Source organism: Antedon bifida, chromosome 4 (genome assembly GCF_963402885.1).
Source record: "Antedon bifida chromosome 4, ecAntBifi1.1, whole genome shotgun sequence".
NCBI classification, from domain to species: domain Eukaryota; kingdom Metazoa; phylum Echinodermata; class Crinoidea; order Comatulida; family Antedonidae; genus Antedon; species Antedon bifida.
In genome coordinates, this window is record NC_136229.1 from 16,564,450 (window position 1) to 16,588,974 (window position 24,525).

Genomic DNA, 24,525 nt, shown 5'->3' on the forward strand with positions numbered 1-24,525 from the left:
ATTGACTTATCTCACACAATGTCGCAATGATCTAGAGATATGTCTCACATTTGGTGGTCTCACGTCTCGCAAATTATACTGTAAAGAATCAATGAAGTGGCAAGAAATGTATCTTTACAGTTTTGCAGTACACACAGGAAGTTTTACAGTATGAATGATTTCACAATTCTTCTTCTTTCTTTTCATACAGTTGTTCACAGTTGGATGTCATGACTCATTGTAACGTACAGTTTTTTTTCAACAGTACAGTTCTGTACACACTAAAGAATCAACCAAACACAAATTCCTCAATCGACTTATAATGAGTATCTCTTACAGACACTCAAATATCCTTTTCACATCGAGCGCTAGTAAAACTCTGAGTGTACACACATTGGGGCATCAACGCCAGTGTTTTATCAAAGTAAAAAAACTTCGAGTTCAAAACATTCTGGTGTTACAGGTTTGATGTGGTGTTGTTTTTAGTCAATTGAAATGGAAATGGAAATATTTAGGTGTTTCTCCAGAGTTCCACAGTGCTTAAATATAATATACTGTAGTACAGAACAGTTATTATATAGAAGGACATCCAAAAATTAGGAAAATTAAATTATTACTGTAGAAGTGTGTGGGTTTTAATAACAATTATTACTGATCAAAACCACATTGAAAATATATGTTTTTAGCGGACAAAGTACTGTAGTAATGGGCAGCCATTGTTGATGTTATTAATATATAGAATGTTATAAACCTCAGTAGGAGAGAAGTTTACAATTTTTTGTTCAAATTGTAATATCTAGATAGGTATTCATTTATCAACCGATAATAAGCAACCGTCTAATAGGGCAGCTTGCAGCGACAGCTTCTGATCCAGTTCTATCTGTGAGCTTACTTGAGGCTGTGAATGGGTAATAAGGCTAGCTGGGAGGCTTAGCTCATTGCTATCTTGAAGCTTACTTAAAAAGGTTCTGTGAATGGGTAATAAGGATAGCTAATGGGCTTAGCTTGCTGTATAGTTTTATATGAATGTTAAATTGGGTGATCTAAAAGTGCAAAGTAAATTAGAAAAATTCAATTTAAAGTGGAATTCCATAATTGCATTGATAAAATGTAATCAGATATATTTAATTTCATTTAAATTCATTTTTTTACTATAAAAATAATTTAATTTTGCTTCTTTCAGTTAGAATATTATTACTGTCCACGCCCATAAAACTGTCAATGTTTAAAAATGAAAAAGCTATGTGAGCAGCGTCATAAAACTTAAGCAAACCATACTCTGAAGTCTCTGTGTCTGCATGATGTATTATTTATTTTTGTGGAATAATCTTATATTCTTGTTGCTTTTAATGTTCTATCTCATGTCAACAGTATGCACAGTAATAACATTGTACAGTGTATCATTATTATACTTTAGTGTTAGAGATGCATGATGAAGATAGGTAAATAAATAAAATAAATAAATTTATGTTTTCACTTGTAAAATGGTTAAAATCCAACCAAAAACTCAATGGCTGGCAGCCAATTTGACTATTTTGCTTTGAATTACAGTTTTTATGGTAAATCATTTTTTTTCGATCCAATTTTTGGTCAAAGCGGATTATTATGTGACAATAAAAATGGTATTATCAAAAGAAATTTTTTTCAGGGGAACAATACAACTTTAAGTAAAAATTATACTTCAACATACTTTGTACCTAAATCATATATCACTTTCAAAGGTTGACTGTCCATAACTTTCTACACAGCAATTTATCAATAATTTTTTTCATCATGGACGCTTCTTCCCCGAAGCACTGTCTCGTCTCGTCGGAAACTTTCAGAAGCTATTCTACGGTAAAGTACATGCTATTACAATCAACAGCATGTAAGCCAGAACCGATGACTAATGACACACACTGGGACCATCAAGCATGTCATACATGGTCTCATCTCAGTGGTAGGCTAAGTAACTTAACGGCTTTTGGTATAATAGCGTGTGACAGTTTGTGAAGCTATAAGGTAGATAGCACGTATTATTTAGGATTCAACTGATTTTTTAGAGGCGGTCACCATATAAAAAAGGATTAGACAATGCTTAATGTGTATTATAATCAAGTAGGACAAATTGCTGGGGTCAGTTAGTCATCTACAGATGTCGTAAAATTTGTATTTTATATTCACATGAAAATATTTTAAAATGTCAACAAAAAATACATAAAATTATGTTATGATATGATAAAAGTAATGATTTGATAATGATCTGATGATATGAAAATTCGGAATGAATTGAATGATGAAGAAGAAGGTGAAATTTGTATTCACTTATGTTGGATGTATGATTCGTATCAGCTTAAGCGTGCATAGAAAAGACAGCTAACAGCTAATGACAATACTTATCATCTTGAGATGACTAGCATGCCTACAGGTATAAATCATAGGCTGCGAAGTGACCAGATTATTCTGAAATTCAAAATGATAAATTCATCTGCATCGTTCAAATAAATTGTAAATGGCCAATATAGACAGTGACACATGATAATACTCTGCTCATCTTCCTATGAATAAATCTCAACTGAAAATGACCATTGGAAAATAGATGATTCCTTTATTGCCTTATTTGGTATGAAGATGAATATGAGTTGAATACCGAACAAAGTAGTATCTACAAATTATATACTGTACATTAATTTGTGTGAATATTATTTTTAAAATGTATTAAATAACTACTGTATCTAGAAAGCAAAAATAGTATTTTTTGCACTACAGTTTTTGTTCTAAAAGTGAAGTGTCCGAAATAAATAACTAAATAAATAGTATATAGTCCTGAAAATTGGTAACCGTGATGATTCAATTTTAAAGAAAAGATGTAGCTAAAATTAAGAAAACAAGAAGAAACAGATTTGATTGGTTGCCAGTAGAAACAAAACCTACATTCATCTCTAATTATTTCTACATCTGTTCGACTGACACAAGTAGTGTAAACTGACCTCTAAATGAACTCAGTGTTATTTTTGTTTTTCAGTGTTTGTGTTATTAATCAGATTTTGTTTAAACCATGTATAAATCATAATAAATCACGATCAAATCATACAAACATGTTAAAGGATTATAATGTTCTGCAGGGGGTACTGCAGGTAAACTTGGAGGTGAACTTTAAGATGTTTTGTCCCCAAAAAACATGAAAAATGAAGATTAATAAAATCAGATTTTGAATAGGTCATTTTGTTTTTTTAATGAAATTTATCACTTCTGAAGTGACCAAAACCAAAAAAAAGGAAATGTTTTCACTTACAAAAAAAACAGTTACATTCTACCAAAGACTATTTTTTGCATTAAAGATTTTTCAGGTAAATATTTTTTTTTTCTGATGCAACTTTTGGTCAAAATTCAACAACACAATTTGAAAACAAATTATTTTTTCAGGGGGACAATATTATTTGAAAGGGAAAGAATGATGCAATAGCGTATGATTTTAGTTTGTTTCAGTGTAAAAATATATGAGGCATTTGCTGTGCCAGTAAAACAATGTGTATGAAAAAAAGTTTGCAAAATAATTGCATTTAACATTTAACAAAATGCAGTTACTTCAGTAACTGCAGTAAAAATTATGACATAGTGCAAAGCCTTGTACAGACCTACAAAAATAAACTTTTCTTTTTTATTATTTATACAGTAGTCACTGCCTGCATTTTAAATCAGTATAGTATTTTTCTACACATACTACTAAATATACTGTAAGACTAGCATTAGGAGAGCTAACAAAAAAAGCATGCTACTGATTACTAATACTGATTAAATATCAAGAATAAAGCAGGATTTGCAGTCTATTCTATACTCAATTCAGGACAGTTCAAATAGCAATTATTTAGGTCTTGGGTTTTTGTGTATTTTATTGTAATTATCTACAGGTAGCTGAGCTTCTTATCACGTTTTATAATGGACTGGACAAAGGCATCTCTACAGATACTCTTCCTTAAGTTAATAACAAATAGACCATAAAAGACTTTAAATGGTTGTTTAGTTCCGTATAGCAGTCACTAATTCTATTATTAGAATACTGACTACTCTGACTTACAGAACACATTGTTGGTTTGTTATGAGGCGTTTCCTTAATAGATGTTTCTACTGTATTATGCTATCTACACTATCAAACTTTATGTGACAAAATGTATGGGCATGATGATGTCATATCACTACCATATTTGGGCATATCACACTTTTATTGTCACACTAGTTTGATAGTGTAGACAGAACTTTAGACTGGTTCCTTCCATTAAATTTGATTCTAAAATGTCAGTAAATTTCCTGAACCAAAGAAACAAAATGTCATAAACTAATACCTAAATTCCAGATTTTGTTTCTTGATTAAATAGTATAGTCTCTTTAACTCTAGAATTGTTCCAGTTGATTGATATTTGGCTTCCCCTCATTAAAGATATTGACAACTGAAATCACTTAATCAATTTACAACTGGAAAATTCTTGGGTTTAAGTGTTAGCTTTCTATCTCAATAGGAATTCAGCTATCGGCATGTAACGAATAAATAAATCGTGACTTGAGGTACAGTACTATAATACTCAATGATAATGTAAAATATAGATTTTGAGCAGAATTTCAAAGAGCTTGGTTAGATGCGATATATAACCATATTACATGTAAAACTTTATATGAAACATAGAGAGTTACAAACTCTGTATTAGATTTCAAGTCATTGATCAATATACTATATTGTGTAACATAAAATACACAATCCCAAAGTTAAGCCTATTTCTCAAAAGAGATATCATTTGAAAAGTAGATAATTCATTGAACACCCCTCTCCGTAAATGGTACTGTCTTGTTCTTCAAGTAGAATAGGCTACTGTGGGGTAATCCTGACAAACCAGTCATGAAATAGGCCATGCCAGAGTTTTCCCCATATATAGGGAGCTTTTATAATGTAATGTAATAGGGAAGTTTCGATTTTTAACAACCTATATGACTTGCATTGTTGGTTGTTGACTGGACCTATTAGAAGGAACCAAGTTATGAAACATGCCTCAATGTCAAGGAATTAACACAATGTACTGTACTAATTCCTAGAAATTATCAATAAACTTACTTGATAACGTCACTGTGCCCATTTTTCGCAGCCAAATGTAGTGGAGTATGCATACTGACATTCATATGTGTTTTAGGTGAAATTAGGTCCATACTTTGCGGACTTCTTAGTAGAAGATTCACTACTCCTAACTTTCCAAATTCTGCAGCTAAATCTAAAGAGGTTTTCCCAGCCTTGTTCTTTACTGTTGGGTCAGCGTAAAATTGCAATAAGACTTCGGCCTAAAGAAAGGAATAGCAAATGTGACGCACCACACAAGCCAATAGATAGCGTTCATTTCAGTATGGTATACCTCAAATTACAATAACAATTAATAAAATATTTAAAATACAAGTTAACATTACAACATACCAAAATGACAATAAATTATAAAGTATTATGATAAACTGTTATTTAAAAATATAAAACAATCGCTGTGAATCATGTGTTTAAGTTACAAGTATTAAAAATTATGTGTTGATTTAGTATGTTTTTATAATATCCTTTATTTATTTCATCATCAGTATCTCAATACTTACAACTTGGTAACTACCATACTGGCTAGCCTGATGAAGTGGCGTGTCACCCTCCAACGAAACCTCATTCGGGCTAGCACCAGCCTTTAACAGAAGCACCACAGGCTCAAGTTTACCCTGCCAAGCAGCATAGTGTAGCGGTCTCATTCCTAAGAAAAGAATGACAAATGATCAATATTAAGGCTACAATAGATTAGTGTTCAGCTTTCTCTACTACAGTAAACTGATTGCTTGGGAAATTAGATACATATTACTGCAACAGAATAATTCATTCAATTCTGTAATTCAAGCCAAAACCATTTAAAGATTCTATTTTGCCATTAGAAAACAAAAAAACAAAAATAATTTTAGCAGGCCTGTAGTTTTAATAGTATACCAACACTTCATAATATCATCCTAAAAATGCTAGAGATAATAGGTCTCGATTTAGGACCAAAATGTCGATGGCTAGTGAACATTTGCACGTAATTGTAACAGTACTACTAGATTTACATCTACATATTATGGGCTAGTACAAACTACAAAAGTAAAGTCTCCCGATATCGGGAGTTTGCAAATAATAGCACCCTCTATGTTTTGATGCATTTAACAAAATAGCACCCTTTATGGTTTGGCCATGCTTTTATAAAGACTTCCAAGATTTGAATAGGAAGAATAATAAAGACTATATGAAAATAATTATCTTATTATGATACAAGATATATTTTGGAATACAAAAATAACATTCTGTTTCTTAATGCTAAAATAGACAAAACTAAAAAAAAAGTTTAATATGAGGTACACAAGGAATCAATCGGTCAAAGTTAGCATTATAAATATATACCAAGTGGTGAGTGAATAATTTTCTTAATCTATATTAGCTACACTTTTAAATGACTACAGCCTGTTGAAAAGGGTATAGATTCTGTCTATTGTCTTTATATTTTCTTTGTATTAAACTGAAAGCACTCTGCATACTGGTAAAGTAACATTTCCACGGCTTGTTCGGAAATATCAGGAAGCAATTGGCATTAATAGATCTTACAGAATCACTTCCTCAGATTGCTGTCAATTACCCATTGATGACAATGGTACAAAATAATTTAATACTTTCTACATGAGTATACTGTATTTCATAATGGTATTCTGTGTTCCAGCTAATTGAAGTGAAAGTAAGGATAATGTTATCGTTCGGTAGTTTCAAAGAAAGAAGTTTCAACCCATTATTGTCGTTGGCTAATAAAAAAGAAATACTGCTGTTAATAATTACTGTAATAATGTCATACTCAAGTATAATCCCATCCCATACTCAACTACAATCCCATTCCATACTCAAGTATAATCCTATCCTATACTCAAGTACAATCCTATCCCATACTGTATAATCCCATCCCCATAAAATTATTTTTCAGACACAATGCTATATTCCATACAATATTATAGTACAGTCCCACCATCAAACATTGTACTCTGGGACTATACTCCGACATATATGGTAAATTTATAGATTTTGATCAATACACATTTAGCAACTACCAACAAATATCTTTAAAAATTGTTTATTGTATACAATATGCATTGTGTTTTTTAAGCTTCCGTTGAATTTGTCTGGATATAAGCTAACCTGTAGTCAGCATAGAGGAACAAGATATGGTTAATACACCAAAGTGGAAAGTGGCAAGCAAAAAAATAACGGGAAATAAATTAACATACCTATCAAGAATGTAGATTCAAATTTACTATTGATGAAATAAAATGATCAAGACCTCAGACCTCCTATTCGTCTTCTACAACTCTCCGAATACACGTTCATAATCAGTCAATTTATTAGTATGTGATTTATGCACACAAACATAACATTAATTTGTATGCGCGTGTACGTGTAATTTGTTTCGGATATCAGATGAAAAGAAACTTGTAGTACATGAACATTTTTTGGTTTCATTAAAAAGTAAATTCTAATTTGTGGACTTCACGATGTTCTTTTATAACAGTAGCTATTACATACTGTAGGCTAACATATGATTTTAAGCCTATATAAACTGTAATTTATATTCATGTCAGTACAGTAACTAGATCTATTTGTGCTTTAGTATTACTTCATTTTATAGTTGACATCATGTACCTAGGATATTGTGTACATAAGTGACCTACTTTCATGTTCTGCAAAGAAAATGAAATTGAGGTTACAAGGATTTTTTGAAATAACATTTTTCAAATTTATGTGGTAAATGGAAGTTACCATGTTTTTCTAAAATTCCAAGAAAGATTTTTTTTTTTTAAACCAATATAAGGATTAAAGTACACATTTGGTGCAACTCCTATAATTTTATATTTAAAAAATGGCTCAAAAAATGCAAAAGAGAGGCATAGTGTAGGTATGAAATTTAGTGACAATTATGGGAGAGGGGTGAGGGGCAGATTGCATTACCAATGGAATTACACTTAATTTAAATATAGCCTTTATTATGGGGTGGGATTATACTCAATCATATACATACTTAATAAATAAATTTGTTCAAACTTTAAATACATTGTCCGTACCATAGTCTTTATAAGTTAATGTTAATTTATGCTACATCACAGCTCCAAACATTAGTATTTTTATAGTGATTCAAATATAATTGTACATAGATTATGCTAATTCAGTATTTATATAGGAATTTTTAATCCTTGAACATAATATGCAAAATCACAGAAATCTGCATATAGAATAAAAATGCTACAATGTGAACCAGGAAGATGACCGATTAGACATCTAAAATGCTTTAATGTGCGCCAAGCATGATAAAGGTTTCAATGTTAACGACCTCCAAGCATAATAAAATCATCAGTAAATAATTTGATTAAAAGCATCTTTTATTTTTTTATTAAGAAGACTTCTTCTCTTCATCAATTAATAGAAGCAGCTGTGGTAACACTGCCAGCTGCTCATCATTCTCATCCATTGAACCAATTAACATAAGGTGCGAAACATCCAAACTTAAAGATAATACAAGATAAGTAAGAACCCCATGAATCTTGCTAAGTTAAAGCCTAATAGTAGCTACTGTAGGTCACTTCACTAATGCTAGTCATGGTTTAATGTTGTCCCTCAAATAAATAAATGAGAACTTTTTCAGAGTTGTTCCAACAAGTCAGATAACTATATCTTTTTAAGCCTATACTGTAGGTCATGTCTAAAACTAATGGTAGCCATGGCTAATGCTATCCTTCAAGGAGAGAATAAGTGAGAACTCCTGAAGAGTCTTCCAGGTCAGACCTCTGATTAGATCTTTCTTTAAGCCTAGCTAATATATACCTAACTATTACTTAAACAGTATGTCTACCCATAAAATGCTTTGCACCGGTAATAGGAACGGTAAGGCTTCTGAATATTAATAATATAAGATGGTAAATAAGTTTAAGTGAGATCTCCTGATGAGTCCTGCTGTGTCAGATCACTGCTGGGTCATCCTTTAACCATGGATGCAGTAATAACAACGATAGGGCTTATAAGAAAATCCCTAAAATTATAATTAGAAGAAATTAGTCAGGTGTGAACAGTAATGGGTTCTATTGCCTGTTGCCCTGTACTATTATATGATTCTTCATCACGCACTATAACGAAATAACCAATTAATAAATTAATGTGTATTCAATTTGAGGGCACAAGAACTTAAGTTTTTAAAAGTACCAATCAACTTTGCCATGTACAGTATTATCTTTTAGAAACGTACCCTTGGATTCGTCGCTAAATGTTTTTGTTTTATAAAAACCATGTTAAGTTGTACTGGGCAGGCAATATTAACAGTTGCGCTTGGTTACTATAGCACTATACAGAGAGGATTGATTTGTAATCGTCGTTTCCGACAAATTAATAAAATTGACCAAGTTCAGTGCGATTAAAGCTGTAACGTGGCACATTGGTTCAATCATTAGTTCCTGCACATTTTTGTTATTTCGTCATAAAAATATTTTTAATACATCATCTATAAAATGAAATTGTATGTCAGGGCCATTAAGTAAGTCAAGGACACGCAACTTTAAACTTGTGTCCTGCTTTTAATGGTAAGACACTTATCCAGGATGGGACCTCTTTTCATCTTTCACTCTCATTACAAGTGTAATCATCTAGACATTCCTCTTACTGTCTAATGGAACTATTTAGTAATAGACCTCGTAATAGAATATTTAGATGAATTCATGTGCGCTTCAGTTACACAGACACAGAGATTATCGATTACATAACAACCAAATTCTGATAAAAAATAAATGAGCGATATTGGCATTTTGCATCAGGGAGAATTAAGGATGGAGTGAATTTTTCAGAGCCAATGTGAAAAATGTTCTGAATACAAAGTACAAATAAGAATGTTCGTGAAAATATTTCAAGTTTTCTTTGGGTGGGACTAAAACCTTCACAAATTACCAAGAAAATTTTGCTTTGGAAATAAATCAGTATTCAATATTTCTACTTTAATTTTTGTCTATTATTTTAACTTTATATTTCCATGCAATAAAAAGTTTGATGAATAAAGTCTCACAGTTTTACACTTAAGTACTTCTTGACTTTCTTGACTTAAGCAAAAAGATTGATATTCCAGCACAAGGGAATAATGAATTAGTTGCCGTCAGATGCATTTTATATGGCGGTACTATACTACAGTCAAAAGATGGAGAAATATTATAGCATAAGTTTTAAAGGCATTGTTTCATACTGTATGACTGTATGCCAGATAACAGTGAAAATGTTGCCAAGACCCATAAGTAGAGTACAGTACTTAAATAGATGTACTAAGTTCGCATCAGATATGTGTAGTAGAATTAACAGAGAGTCGTAATCTTATAATCTGAAGAAACGGTCGTAATGGGATCATCTTGCAGTGTAGTGACGTGTTTGCAACGTATTCAAATAAACATCTCAGCATGAGTGTAGACAAACTACAAATATACCATCCATCAACACTGTGTTTGCTTATAAGCGATTTCTTATTTAAAACAAACTATACTGTATATGGAATCTGTTGATATGACAAGGTATCACTATTATTGGATTATATCTTTGCACATATTGTATGATAATGTCTAGCCTGTCAACATTTCTCAATTACAATCACAATTTGTGTGTGGTACTGGTAGGTACAGTAGTAATGTTGATAAAAAAAACCGACTACAACCTTTGAATTCATATTTGTATGCAGATACCTAATTGGACAACATAACACAGGAGAATACTCAAGATAAAGATACAAATTCTGTCATTCCAAACTACAAATGAAACTGCCACTTATATGTGGAGAGACGGTTTCTTCATAAATAATAAACATAAATTCAATAATTTAACATGCCAATTCTTAAACACCAAATAAATTTCAAAATTTATCTAAAATCTGGTAATACAAATGTAAACATGGTTCTATTTACAACAAGTGCCTAAAATCTACAAAATCAAGCTTTGTAAACACATGGATTAACTGGAGCATTGTCACTGGAACGGGTAACCCCTTTCATGACCCGTTTATTTGGTTAATGAATCAGAGAAAGTATTATGAGTAACACGAGGAAATACGCAAATACTTTGGGTAAACAGCGCCATTGAATGTTTGCATAATGCATTATGAAATCAGACGTATTGTATAATTATTTTAATTGCGTATTTGAAGAGAATGCTTGATGTATTGTAGCTATATAAACTAGTTGTTTCTGGTTTGTGAAACTCTTTCTGATCTTTTCATTCATTTTGTAAAATGAGACAACAATGGTTATGAACGTTGTTTAGTCAAACACAAATTAAATGATTTCTAACAGGAACTGACTGACTAGTCTAAACCATTCTTTTAAGGTTGTCAACGGGTCTGTTTCTGCTGCATAGCGCCGAATAAACCGGTTATTTAAAAAATGGGATTTTTATATTTTCTGCTCAATTTTTTATCCAAAATAACCATTTAATCAGTGGGTGGTCGTTGACAAATATCGTTAGAATTACCCAAAACGCAATTGGTTCTGGCGGTTAATTCAAACGTTACTGCAGTGTAGTTGACACGAGGTCAGCAGCTGTCAATCAAATAACCGTGTGCAGCTAAAAGTTACCCAGCAATAACCGGTTAAATGGCGTCAAATGGCTAAAACCGAATTGAATTGGTGTTTTTAACCGGTTATTTTGCGCTGCCTTTCAACAGGTTACCATAACATTGTCCTGTTTCTGCTCCCAAGAAATTGGAGTTAATTTATTCACACCGTTTTTAAACGGTTATTTTTATGCAGCAGAAACAGGACAACGTTTTTGTTTCCAAAAAAAGTATGATGTTTGTGAATTATCAAAGAATGCAAGATAATGAGAAGAAACCTTATTATGGCTTTATTCATTATAAGGAAAAAACTTACACTTAAAATAAAATATCAAAATTCTGTAATATATGATTGGTGAATACGTACGCTGATAATGAATTTCGCTTTTTGTTTACAAACTATAAATATAATATTTTTAAACATTTTTCAGTTGTATGTAAATGTTTTATTATTATAGAAAGTTGTTCATTCCTTCAAAACATTGCTGTATCGAAAATAGTCCCGGAAGCAGCACATGGATCATAGCTGTAAACAGTTTATTAGAATTAAGCGATAGTGGAAATAAAATAGATATGAAAATAAATGATATCCAGGAATCGCAATGTGTTACTCGTTAACAACACAGAACAACACCTGCAAGGAGTCTACAATATCAATCATCATTTTCTTCTACGATAACATTTATTATTATAATACAGTTAGTATAGATATGCATATTGTATTGTTATTTCTGTTTCAAGGTTTTCCCTAAAAATGTATTAATATTTGAAACCAATCAATTTTGTACTATTTTCTATGTATTTTTGCATTATTTGTGTTAATGATAGAATAATAGCAGTTTTTCTGTTATTTGGGCTCATGCCTAATTACATGTTCTTGAAAAATTATCCCTTTTTAACTTGCTAAATAAAATATCTTTCCAATATTACAGTTTTCATCTTTATCAAAACGGTGTAATATCATTATAGTAACAGATGCAAGTACGAATTAATGTATTTTACACAATATTCTACTAAAGACAATTTCCTTTGCAACTATAAATTATGTTTTAATGTCATTCGTAGTTCACAATATTTTTGATAGGCCGTATCAGAAAATTGTTTCACATAATTTTATTATAGCTACCAATATTGGAATGTGTTTAATATTATATTGATGGTATTTCACTGACATCAAGTTCTATTTTAGGTTTCTTATCTTAATATTTCATTCATTTCATCAATGATCAGTGCATTCCGTGCATAATTTACTTTAAATTGCATATTTTGTCATTACTATAAGATTATCCATCTATAAATACTATCGAATGCCAAACATAAGTTTGAGTTCTTCTCATAGAATATTCTATCTGGTACTTGGTACTTGGTCCAGTGATGCTGTTGCATACCACTTGTCTTGGAGGGCTCCTTAAGGTTTTTATTACTTTTCAAGTTATGTTCTCCCTCAAAGGGAAAAGGCCTATGTCGGTTTATCCAGGTACGTTTGGCAGGAAAGCTATACTGGGACCTGGGTATATAGCCAAATTATTGTGCATAAGTACAATTTATAAAGAGAGCTGAAGAAAATGAGGTTTTACATTGGCTAGCAATGTACCATACTATACTAGTCTATACAATAGCTCATACCTCACATTAATATTAGTTGGTTGTTGGCCTTTATTTAGGCAGCAATTGCACCCCATAGATAGGTATACGGAATAGAAACTCATCACAAAAAGGTATACAGACAGAATGAAAGTTGAAAGCCTTTATTCAGCACACAAGAGAACCAAGTGGGCGTAGTCAAGATGAGTAAACAAGAATCTATTCTCACCTTTATTGTCTTTGATGTCCACAATGACGAGGTTGCTTTCCAACAGACAATGTAGCACATTAATGTTTCCCGATAACGCAGCATGGTGTAGGGCTGAAAATCTACAAAAGAAATTAAAAATATATAGATGTTTTAGAGTATATTGCTTTGTGGGGACTGTACAGTGTGTTTAACTGTATTGTATACTGTATAATATTTAACTGGTCACATACAGTATGTGCAAGGTTTTTTCCGTTCAATATGTGGCGTTGACTTAATGCGAATGGTTTCAATCAAGTCGCAATGTCACAAAATTCAATATATAGAATCACTTAATTACTAATTTCTCTTCTGACATTACAATTTTTACTCGGGGTACCCGAGTCTAGTACTCTCTCATCTTCTCCTCTTCTTCTTCTTCTTCTTCCATCTGGACAATATTGAGTAAAAAGTGCGATTTATAAAGTACTACTCCTCCCTTATTCGTTGTAGTATTGAGCTGGGATTTGGCATGAATATACTACAGGGACATGTCCTCGAAGCTATAGAGCCGGATTTTTAAATTTCAAACCGGATGCAGCCATATGACGTCTTGAAGATGGTACCGTATAGCCGTATTTGGTAGCGAGGTTATTGATGTGTGACATCACATCCGGTCTTATGACGTCATTACAGCTTCTTTTGCTGTACCCCGAGTATCGCACATTCGTGCTTGTTTTCATCAATATTGTGTTGTTTGTGCAGTTTTAACAAATCTTGTGCTCTTATAATGTAAGAAAATGTTGTTTACAGTTAGGTTTTATCTGGGATGTATCTTGTTTGTTTCAGCATGATTCAAGAGGTATATAACAAGTGAAATGAAATCAAACGGATGATCTTCAATTGTTAAGGAGCGTTGAGTTGTATGGACATAAAAAACGCCTTCCGTTTGTACAATTGTGAATGTTGTTGGATGTACTACGAGTGCATTGATTGAACAAAGGCCGGACAGGTGCAAGACCATTAAAAATAACACTTATCTCTGAACATGCAGTAAGTAAACATAATAAATAAAATGTGCTAATTGAACATATGTCAAGTAGATTTAAACAAGTAATTCTAACAACAACAATTCAATTTTTCTTCTTTCATAATAATGTAGAGTAACAATTTTATTTCATCATACAAAACTTACAAAAAAAAAACATTCATAGAAAAACCATAATCGCATAAATCACCTTTTCTAACTGTTAAATCCTTTTTCACAAATTTACAAAGGCAACTTTAATACTGGTAATAATATAATCCTATCCTGGAATAGTCACTATTTCTGGTATATTTAGCCCATAATATTGGGAAAATGTTGTGTTTAGGGTACAATAGTGTGTTTAGGGTACAATAGTGTGCCTAGTACAGTACTGTAGGTCTGACAAATATTTGGTATTCAAGTGGTTTCTAAGTACAGTAGTTGGCTTGTAACAATAATATCCATCCAAGCACTGTGTATAGTGTGGTATACATTTAACCTAATTCAATGCTTAACAAATTTAAAGTATTTACTAATACTATTTGTTTGGTTGATGAATCACAGTACATGTTTGAAACAGACTCGTTCAATTCACTTCGGAATTAATTAATGCCAAAAGCTAACAAAGTTATGATATAAAGCGCATACTAGATTAACTGCACATGGTATCTAGTTACGCAAACACGATAAGGGCAACGACCTTGGATAACAGGACGCACTTCATTGACACGATAACACACATTTCTAAATGGTGATTATTGATGTGAAATCGTCTTTCTTTCCAAATAGTAATAGGCCCTATGTTTTTTATTCTTGGTTACATTTCTATGGGATACAGCTTACAGTATTAGAAATGTTCTGTTTTGTGTGCCTGTGTAAACATTACTATTGTTCTTGGCATATATATCTGTAGCAATTAAATCCTAAATATGTTAATATTGTAAATTCTAAAGTAGGACTACGAAATTGATACATGCTGAGACGAAGGAAAGGAATTGAACAAGCTTACTGTGCAATACTCAATGAGATATATTTAATATGTATTAATAACAAAGCTAATGTCCTATATCATGGATTTGTAGTACGTTGTTGTAGTAAGCTCACACAAGCCTCTTGTAAATTAGTCTCCATTGATAGTAAAATCATGCGGTATGTCATTCATGACTCCAGCTTGCATAATCGGTGTGGTAATAAATCTAATATCATAATTAATTTATTAATCTATTTATGCGCACTATCAATTTTGTTAAAGTATGGACTTCAAAAACAATTTGGTAGCAGAAAATAAATTTCAAAAATGAAAAGCCTGCAAAAGCATAATCTCGCCACATAGCAAGTTTAACAGTAATCACTTCAAGAGACCAAGGGATGATTGACTTAAGATTGACTTAAAATAGACTGTTGTTATACATAATAAACATACATGGTGCACAGCAAGAAAAGTTGTAACGCTGTCAAAATAAATAAGAAGTCATTCTACCAAGCTTATAGTAAGTTATAGAATGTGAATCACTTTCCTAGACACGCTACTATGGATACATTTACTGTGCTAATAGCTGATGTAGTATGCCTCGAGATACTGTAGTTTTTTAGCCTAAGAAGTTAAGATTTAGGCCTACAGAAATTGATACTTTTCCATTTAAATACTAAACAAATTTGTTACAAATCTTCAAATCAAGCAATACAGTATTTCTAAAATTCATGTTCAATATGTATCACACGGACCTTGGTCTCATTTGGCGTAATCGATCGGGGACCGTTAGAGTACCATTTTAACAAAAAAGTATGCAACAAATTTCCTGTTTAGAGCAAAAAGATTTACCAATAGACTACACCAATTAACTGAACATAACAAGTCCATTTGTGCAACTTTTTAGAAAAAAGGAATGAATATAGTATAGTTGAATAACATTAACAACCAAGAAAATCAAAGAAATCTATAGCACGATTCTACGAATATCTTTTTCAACTTTTATGCTTATAAATTTATGATGACTGTGTTCAACGATGATGAAGAAGTGTGAACGTTGCCTCAATTCCACACATTAAAGCCACATTACCACAGCCACATAATTTAAATAAATCGTTAAATGTCAAGTAAGTTTGACAGTCTACCCTTTTTCGATTAATTCTCTTCGATTTTCCCCGCAGAGAGCCTTTCAAGATCGACAGGTTTGCATATTGCGGTGGCTTTCACACGCGGTAATGATTCTTTTGAACTCATAGTATTTTCAACAATTTATCGGCTGATTAAACACGACAAAGTTGTGAGTCTAGTGGCAAATAATATATCAAATTGTAATGAATATAAGCTTTATGTTCAAGAATATAATAGTTTTATGCCTAGCTTTTACCTGGATAAACCAAAATGGGCCTTGCTTTTAAGGAAAAGAGCTAAAACACATTACACAACCCTGCAAATGGTATTGTCTGCTGCTATTGCTAGTCACACGTTACTCGCACCATCATTGTGACAATATTGATGTGGGTATGGGTATCATTTATGGATACATGTAGGGATGTTTAATTGACACATTAATTCAACATTATATTTTGGATGCAAAGAGTTTTCTCATTTCCAATAAAAATATAATTTTGGTGATCCATTACATAATATTCAATAATTAAAAATCATGCACACACATTTGTGCTGGCCAATTTTGGATAGCTCAAAGATATAGCCTAGTGTAAAACACCAACGGAGTAGAAACTGTAGAAAAAATATGCTTTAATTTTCACACAAAAATTGGCATCTTTTTGTAGGATGGCTCTAGAGTAAAAGTCTATAAATAGTACTGATGTGTTTCTTTGATGACATCGTGCATCCTAGCAAGATGTTAACACAGTAGGATGCACGAGATAGGTTAAGGAGTTGAGTTAAGGTATTACTTGTGATGGAATTTAAGGTCAGTTGCGTTTCACCTTGAGCTATGAAAAGTGAAGATTCACAAGCTTTGTAATATATTGATCTAAAATTGGATTTTATCATGGGTGATTGTAATGACAATGAAACAATGCACGAAATTTACAGTAATAAATAACAGTTAATAGGTTGGGTACATTCTCCCTCTCCTTGTGAATTGTTGGCGACCCTATTGAAGGGTTAGGCAATGGGGATACAATACATTTTCCCTCTCTTCTTGAATGGTTGGGGATTAGGGTACAGTAATTCTCTCTCTACTATTAAATGGTTAGGGAGGAATGAGGGATAAATTATCCCTTCCCTCTAAAATGGTTTAGGGAGGGGAAGTGTACTATCTCAATTATTTCCTTTTTTATAAGTGGTTTATTTTTTGTGAAAATTATACTGTGTATGGAAACTACATGATGAATGTCTTGATATAAAAAAAATGAGTAATGTGTGTATGGCACTTTGTTTCCTTTAGCACGAAAACAAACTGTGTATTATATATTAAAATATTGCAGATAAATACAGTGAAATATGCCTTTGTAGTCATGAAAATAGAAGAAAAGCTTGTCAGTAGTAATTGGTTAGTCAACAGTTCTCCTATTATGATGACGAATCAATAACTAGGCATCTTCTGAACACATACCAGAATATCTACACCTGTTGTATACAGATAGAATACTTGACAATTCATAAATGAATGATAAACTACAATACAAAGAGTCTATTCACTATGGGGAAGTGAACTAGAAAAAGTCATTCTGAATCTCTTGTAGGCTTCATTTTCTTGCAGGCTATAATCTTTTGTATTTGTAGCTATTATTTTACACACTGTAGCCTCTGGGTTTTACCACTCAGCATAGCAACACTGTAGGACTCATTAACCTGATTGGGTGCTTAATTAAGTAATATGATCCATAGTATGCATTACATGCATGAAGAAGGTTGAATGTATCTCCTCTTTAGGTTTCTTTTTTTTTGTACGATTTGTTTGCAAGTCTATACATTTATTTTATGTAATATTTACACAAATAACTTTCTTCTTAGTCAGTGTGTTTTTTTATGTCTTGTTCATCGTCATGTTTTTATGTTCACTGTAATTTTCACTGTAATGGAAGCTGAACTTGACCTAATAAAGAGTAAAAGTCTCATACATTTTTATTATTATTTTCACTGTTTTATTCTAGCTGTGGTACAAAGAGCAAAACCTTAAATTGAAAGTAAAGATATTCTTATAAATGGAAAACAACAATCTTACCCATCTGTATCTTGGTTATTAAGAGCGATTTTCTTCGTAGGTCCACCTTTTTCTGAAAAATAAAAATTTGCATATAATTGATTACATATTTTGTTTCAGTAACTATCAAGAATAGGAATTTCAACAGTAAACTGAGGTTTTAATTAATAATATACAGTAACAATATTACTGTACTGTACAAGCTTAGCTATTTTATTTGAAAAGTATACCATGTAACCTTATATTTTAATTTGAGATAATGTTACCTTTAATTTACATAATAAAATTGGGTCTATTCAATAAGTAATAATAATAGTTCATTCTTATTCTTATATAGGGCATATAAGCAAGCTCTCAATGCGCTGCACATTATTACCCAGGTCATTTTTTGGGATGTAACAATTAATTAATTATGTTAATTCATTATTAACGTATGATGGTGCAACTTTAATAAATGAATGATAAATAACTTTTAGAAATAAAGTTCAAACTGGTTATTGAGGTAGTGTTTAAACCAACCCCCACATTTTGGAGTAATTTTCATTCAAAATCACTGTTGTGTGACTATAGTACAGGTTGAACCACTTTCGTCCTTGGGTATATTGTATTGTTACGGTGGCCTATAAGTGTCACGGCAACTTTCAAAAAATATCACGGCAATTTTTTCAAAAAAAGCCACGGCAATTTGAAAAAAGCCACGGCAATTTGAAAAAAGCCACGGCAATTTGAAAAAAGCCACGGCAATTTGAAAAAAGCCACGGCAAATTAAAAATAAAACATCACGGCAAATTAAAAATAAAACATCGCGGCAATTTAACAAAAATACCAGGGCAACTTAAAAATGAAACACCACGGCAAATTAGTATTGAAACACCACGGCAAATTAATAATGAAACACCACGGCAAATTACAGAATGCCACGGCGGAAGTGAGTTACCACGGCGGAAGTGAAACCTTTGGAATCTTCGATTTTTTCTGAGGTAAGTAATTATTTGTGCATTGATGTAAATATTATATTAATTTATTTAACTGCAGCAGTTTATTGCACTCTTCTTGAACTTTCTAGGCCGGGCTAGACCATAGGCCTTATTACAAGGTAGGCCTAGGCCCTATAACATTCTACAATGTTTTAATATATTTACAGTAATCTGTTTTTTATATAAAAAGTTGTTTTTACAGTAGACCTAGCTACTACTGTAGGCCTAAGGCCTAGGGCTAGTAGTAGGCATAGCTAGGCCTAGTGCAATAAACACGTAAATGCTGCAGTTAAATATAATAAATTAATATAATAATATTTACTTCAATGCACAAATAATTACTTACCTCAGAAAAAATCGAAGATTCCAAAGGTTTCACTTCCGCCGTGGTAACTCACTTCCGCCGTGGCATTCTGTAATTTGCCGTGGTGTTTCATTACTAATTTGCCGTGGTGTTTCAATACTAATTTGCCGTGGTGTTTCATTTTTAAGTTGCCGTGGTATTTTTGTTAAATTGCCGCGATGTTTTATTTTTAATTTGCCGTGATGTTTTATTTTTAATTTGCCGTGGCTTTTTTCAAATTGCCGTGGCTTTTTTCAAATTGCCGTGGCTTTTTTTGAAAGTTGCCGTGATAATTTTTGAAAGTTGCCGTGACACTTATAGGCCACCGTATATTGTAGCCCACCTCCAAACTTCAATGTAGTGTGGGCTTATACACAATAATGGTAAAATAAGGTATGTTTATATTTCTTCTCATTCTTAAGAGAATTCTATTGAAGTTTGCATTATTATTAAGGTTTTTCAATTACAGATGTCATCAGTAGATAACAAATCTGTATTAATCGTGTATAACAGCTAAATAGGTCAAAACTTGATTTACTGGTCTACTTTTTACACTTATCAGGACAACAATATCATTTAATAATAACAACAATATGATCTTATATCCAATTTATTCATAATGCATGGGTTGTCATAAGTTATTATGGAATGGCTGATGATAGATGACTATCAATATTTCAGGTAATTATTACCTGTAAAAGTTGTAATGCCATTATTACTACATGTATAGCAATAAAAAGTTGCTCTATGCTACATGAAGGCAAACAAACCATGATTTCATCACAAGATTAGATTTTGCATCTAGCTTAAAATTTAATCAATTTTGAAATGAAAATATACTTTACTTTATTGATTTGTTTATGATCATTGTGATATGTTTTCTGTGTAAAAAAATGTATATCTTCAGAAATTTACAGAATGGGATTCACGAAATACAATTTTTGTTTTATAGATTGAACGTATGCTAATTATTACAAAACATCTACAAGAGGGAGGCAGTGACTTATCCTAATGGGTAGGATTCTATCCTCTTAAAACAAACAGTTGATTTTATGTAGATATTACAATGCTTTACAATGATTTAACACTGTTTTACCCGATTCTTAGGAGTGTGAGATACTTGAAAAACACAGAAGAGAATAAACTAGTATTGCAAGAAAAACACAAACCTAGAGGTCTTTTAAAGTTATCAAAACACAGTTAAACAAGTAAAAGTTAACTGTCTGACAAAAATAGGTAACAAGGTTTAGGTAAACTTAATAAATAAACAATAACAAATCAATAATACTGATTCTCAAAGGTAATAAAGTTTAAACCTGAGTGACGTGAATCAGCTGTGAATATATTTCATTCAGCAACTTAACAACTTTTGTTAAGATAGGTGTCTGTAAACTGTCACTTTTTTATTATTCAATAAACTTGGAACGCATAAATAAGCAGGCAACTTTGTTTAGTCATTGTACTATTGCTACGATATACAAAACATGCAGTCTGTTCACCTCTGTGATCATTTTTACGTTCACATTGAGTTTACAAGTAGATCATGATCAAACTGACATGTCAAGTCTGTAGCCAGAAGGAGAGTTTGTTTGAAACCGGCCAACATCCCTTTTTTTTTCTGAAGCGCCCTTTTAAAACAAGAGACCAGCAGTGGACATTATGAGAAATAGGCCTAACTGTAGTCTTGCTCACGGTGATTTTTGCCTCTTTTGTACTGTAGAAAAACAAACCCTCTTGTAAATATCCAGTCAACATTGACTTTCACTGTTTCAGACGTCCTGTGACTTTACCCTAGTCTAGAAAAAATGTTTTCCCTGCTCATCAAATACCCTATAAAAGCTGTAGTAATTTAATCACTTTCGCTTTTTATATTGAGTAAAAGAAACTATTGAGATACTGTCTTTGAATGGGAAGACAAAAATGGCATATATATCATATTAATGAAAAGCAAGCTATCGATCTTGATACACAATAATTAAAGTAATAAGAGAAAGAATATTTTATTTCAATAATTATTTAAAATCAATTTAAATAGAATTTTATCACCCTTCAAAAATGTTGAATCGTTTGTTGATTAAGCATTTAATTACAGTATGGTATCATGGTCAATGCAAATTTCTTCTAAAGTGTTATAAACAGCCAAGATGTCAGGGTGGCAAATCAATAAATCACACAGAAGAAATGAATTGATGGCGTTATAATGCGAGGGAATGCGAGACGGTACAAAAAAACGTAGCGCTTAATATAAATAATTGATAGGAAAAGCAAAGCTGTCAAATGTATGATCAACACAAGTTTAATGAGCTGAATAGATCAATAAAGTTGATGTGGAATTAGTGGATAAAAACTAAAATCCACAAATTCTATGGATAGATTACTTCTCTGAGATGTAATTTGGATGTACAGTACAGTATATTTTGATTACATATAGATGCTTGCACTTCTAAGAGATGCATACAAACATTCTATTTAACCTCTTAAAAACAATATCACAATACAGAATTCACATGTGATGTCTGTGATGTGAGTTTTACTGTATCCTGGAATTTGCCTATGATACTGAGCTAATAAAACTTGACAGTACTGAAAACCAGGTGAAGGTTCTTGACATGACAAGCAAATCTGTAATTTATCAATATTTTAAGATTTATAAGAAGAGACAGTGTCTTTAATTATAGATAGATGTGAAATTGGAATGTGTTGAATATGTAATGAAAAATCAGTATGTATATAAAAAATTAATCTTTATAAAAAAAAATGAAATGTATGTGATAGTATGTTGGAAAGCAATATGTCAACATTATTATGTCATCAGAAAATGTTGTAATATGAAAATCTCAATATAATGACATGCGTTCTATATGTAAAAGTGGAACTTTCAGTATTGAAAGTTCAGATTTTACCATTTGAAGTTACAACAGTACCTAAATTATCAGAGGGAACTTATTCCAGGAAGATCCTGTGGTCATACAATATTCACCAATCTCACTTTAGTTCCCTTTTATATAATAATTTCATGTTTTTATGGATTTCCCATAGTGGTCCCTTAGTGTAGTGTAACAGGTGAAGACCAATAGTGGCTAAGTGAGCGAGTCTTATTTATATTCTTGATATTTGTGCTACACTTGCTGTGCTGAAATTTGGAAGCAAGAGTAACATTTTCAGGATTAAACATACATTAATTTCCTTATAATGAAATCTGTCAGAATAACATTGAAAGTCCAGATTACCTTTGTAAACAAGCAGCGTACATGCACTTGTCCCGCAACATACATCCTTAAGGCAGTCGACTAATTATCCTACAATTCAATTAGTTCAATATGCCTCAAGTGAAACCTTCATCAACGAGGACACAAGTTTTTAGTTACAACGTCATTTTATGAACATCAGTGAACAATATAGAAGTTTTGGTTATACTTACTTTAGTTTAAAACCATTCTCCACCAAATTTGATTGAAACAAACATTAACCTAACTGAATGTGAATTGTAAAGATTAAGAAGTGTTGCACATCATCTTTGTACAAACTTGAGTACTGTAAAGGTCTAGAGACTGCTTAGGTCACCATGTTGATGTCAAGTTGAGAACTCAATTAGAATACAATAGAATATATGCATTTCAACACTACTGTAGCAGAATTTACAGTAGCATAAACATTGTGATGTAATAAATACTGTACTGACTGGTAAGACCACCCTGGGGTTTTAGCCCATTTTGCAATTTACTTAAGCCTACACATTTGAAGAATACAGCATATAGACCACACTACTGTACCCACATTCATTCTACCCACACAAGTAGGTGTTAAAACGTCATATGGATGATAAAATGAATGAAAGAGTCAGTTGTCCGAAAATCAATGATGGATGGAAGATTAGGCATATTCAGGATTTTCCGAAATAGTTGTGACCCTGGGCTTAACATTGTATTTGAAGTGCTGAACTTAACCCAGAGTAGTGTTCTACAGTACCTTTTGTGTTTGGATCTGTTTATGGATAGTTACAGTTGTTCTACTGTATGCTAAAAGTTTTATGCTTTATGTAGGTAAAAAGTGGATGCAATTATTACAATACAATGCAACGACGTCCCACCACATGAACTCTAGAAAACACACTCAATCAAATACTAAATTAAATGAAAAGCTTACTTTAAACATAAATTGATTACTTTACCATTAAAAATCCATTAATAAAACATTTTCTAATCATGATTATAGCTATATGAATACAATTTAATAGATTTTGTGCCTGGGTTTACAACACTGTATGCAAACAACATGAGTTTAAATCATTTGGACACCAACATCTTTGAAAATGATGACCTAGATTAGTTGACACAAATCTAAAGTTGGTCATGTTTACAACTGCTCCAATTTGTGGGAAAATTCAATATTAATCTACACGTACAAAAGTATGCAACTGAGCGTGCTTAGAAGAAAGCTTAAATACGAGGTCAATTTGAGGGTCTTAAGGATTGATTACCAAACAAGAATAAAAGCATGGGTAGTATAGTAATCACAAACATGATTGTTGGCTCATTTGAAACCATTATTAATGTATGTGACATTGTTGGTTTGGTGCAATGCTAAATTCTAAGAATCTTGGTTCAAATCTGCTCTACCACCAGTTTTCCTGTAGAATTTAAGAATGAAATAATT

At 32.0% G+C, this 24,525-nt stretch overlaps 1 protein-coding gene across 3 annotated transcripts in view; it reads right to left on the minus strand.

The window, feature by feature from the left end:
- The window catches only part of LOC144840570 (uncharacterized), a 73,496-nt gene that overhangs the window by 36,525 nt on the left and 12,446 nt on the right, over positions 1 to 24,525 (minus strand). For all 3 annotated transcript variants that reach the window (XM_078696429.1, XM_078696428.1, XM_078696430.1), the window contains 4 exons: positions 18,571 to 18,622; positions 13,420 to 13,520; positions 5,581 to 5,726; positions 5,063 to 5,283 (listed from right to left, as the gene is read on the minus strand). In XM_078696429.1, the coding sequence (XP_078552555.1) occupies positions 5,063 to 5,283; positions 5,581 to 5,726; positions 13,420 to 13,520; positions 18,571 to 18,622 (520 nt within the window). The remainder of the gene's footprint in view (positions 1 to 5,062; positions 5,284 to 5,580; positions 5,727 to 13,419; positions 13,521 to 18,570; positions 18,623 to 24,525) is intronic.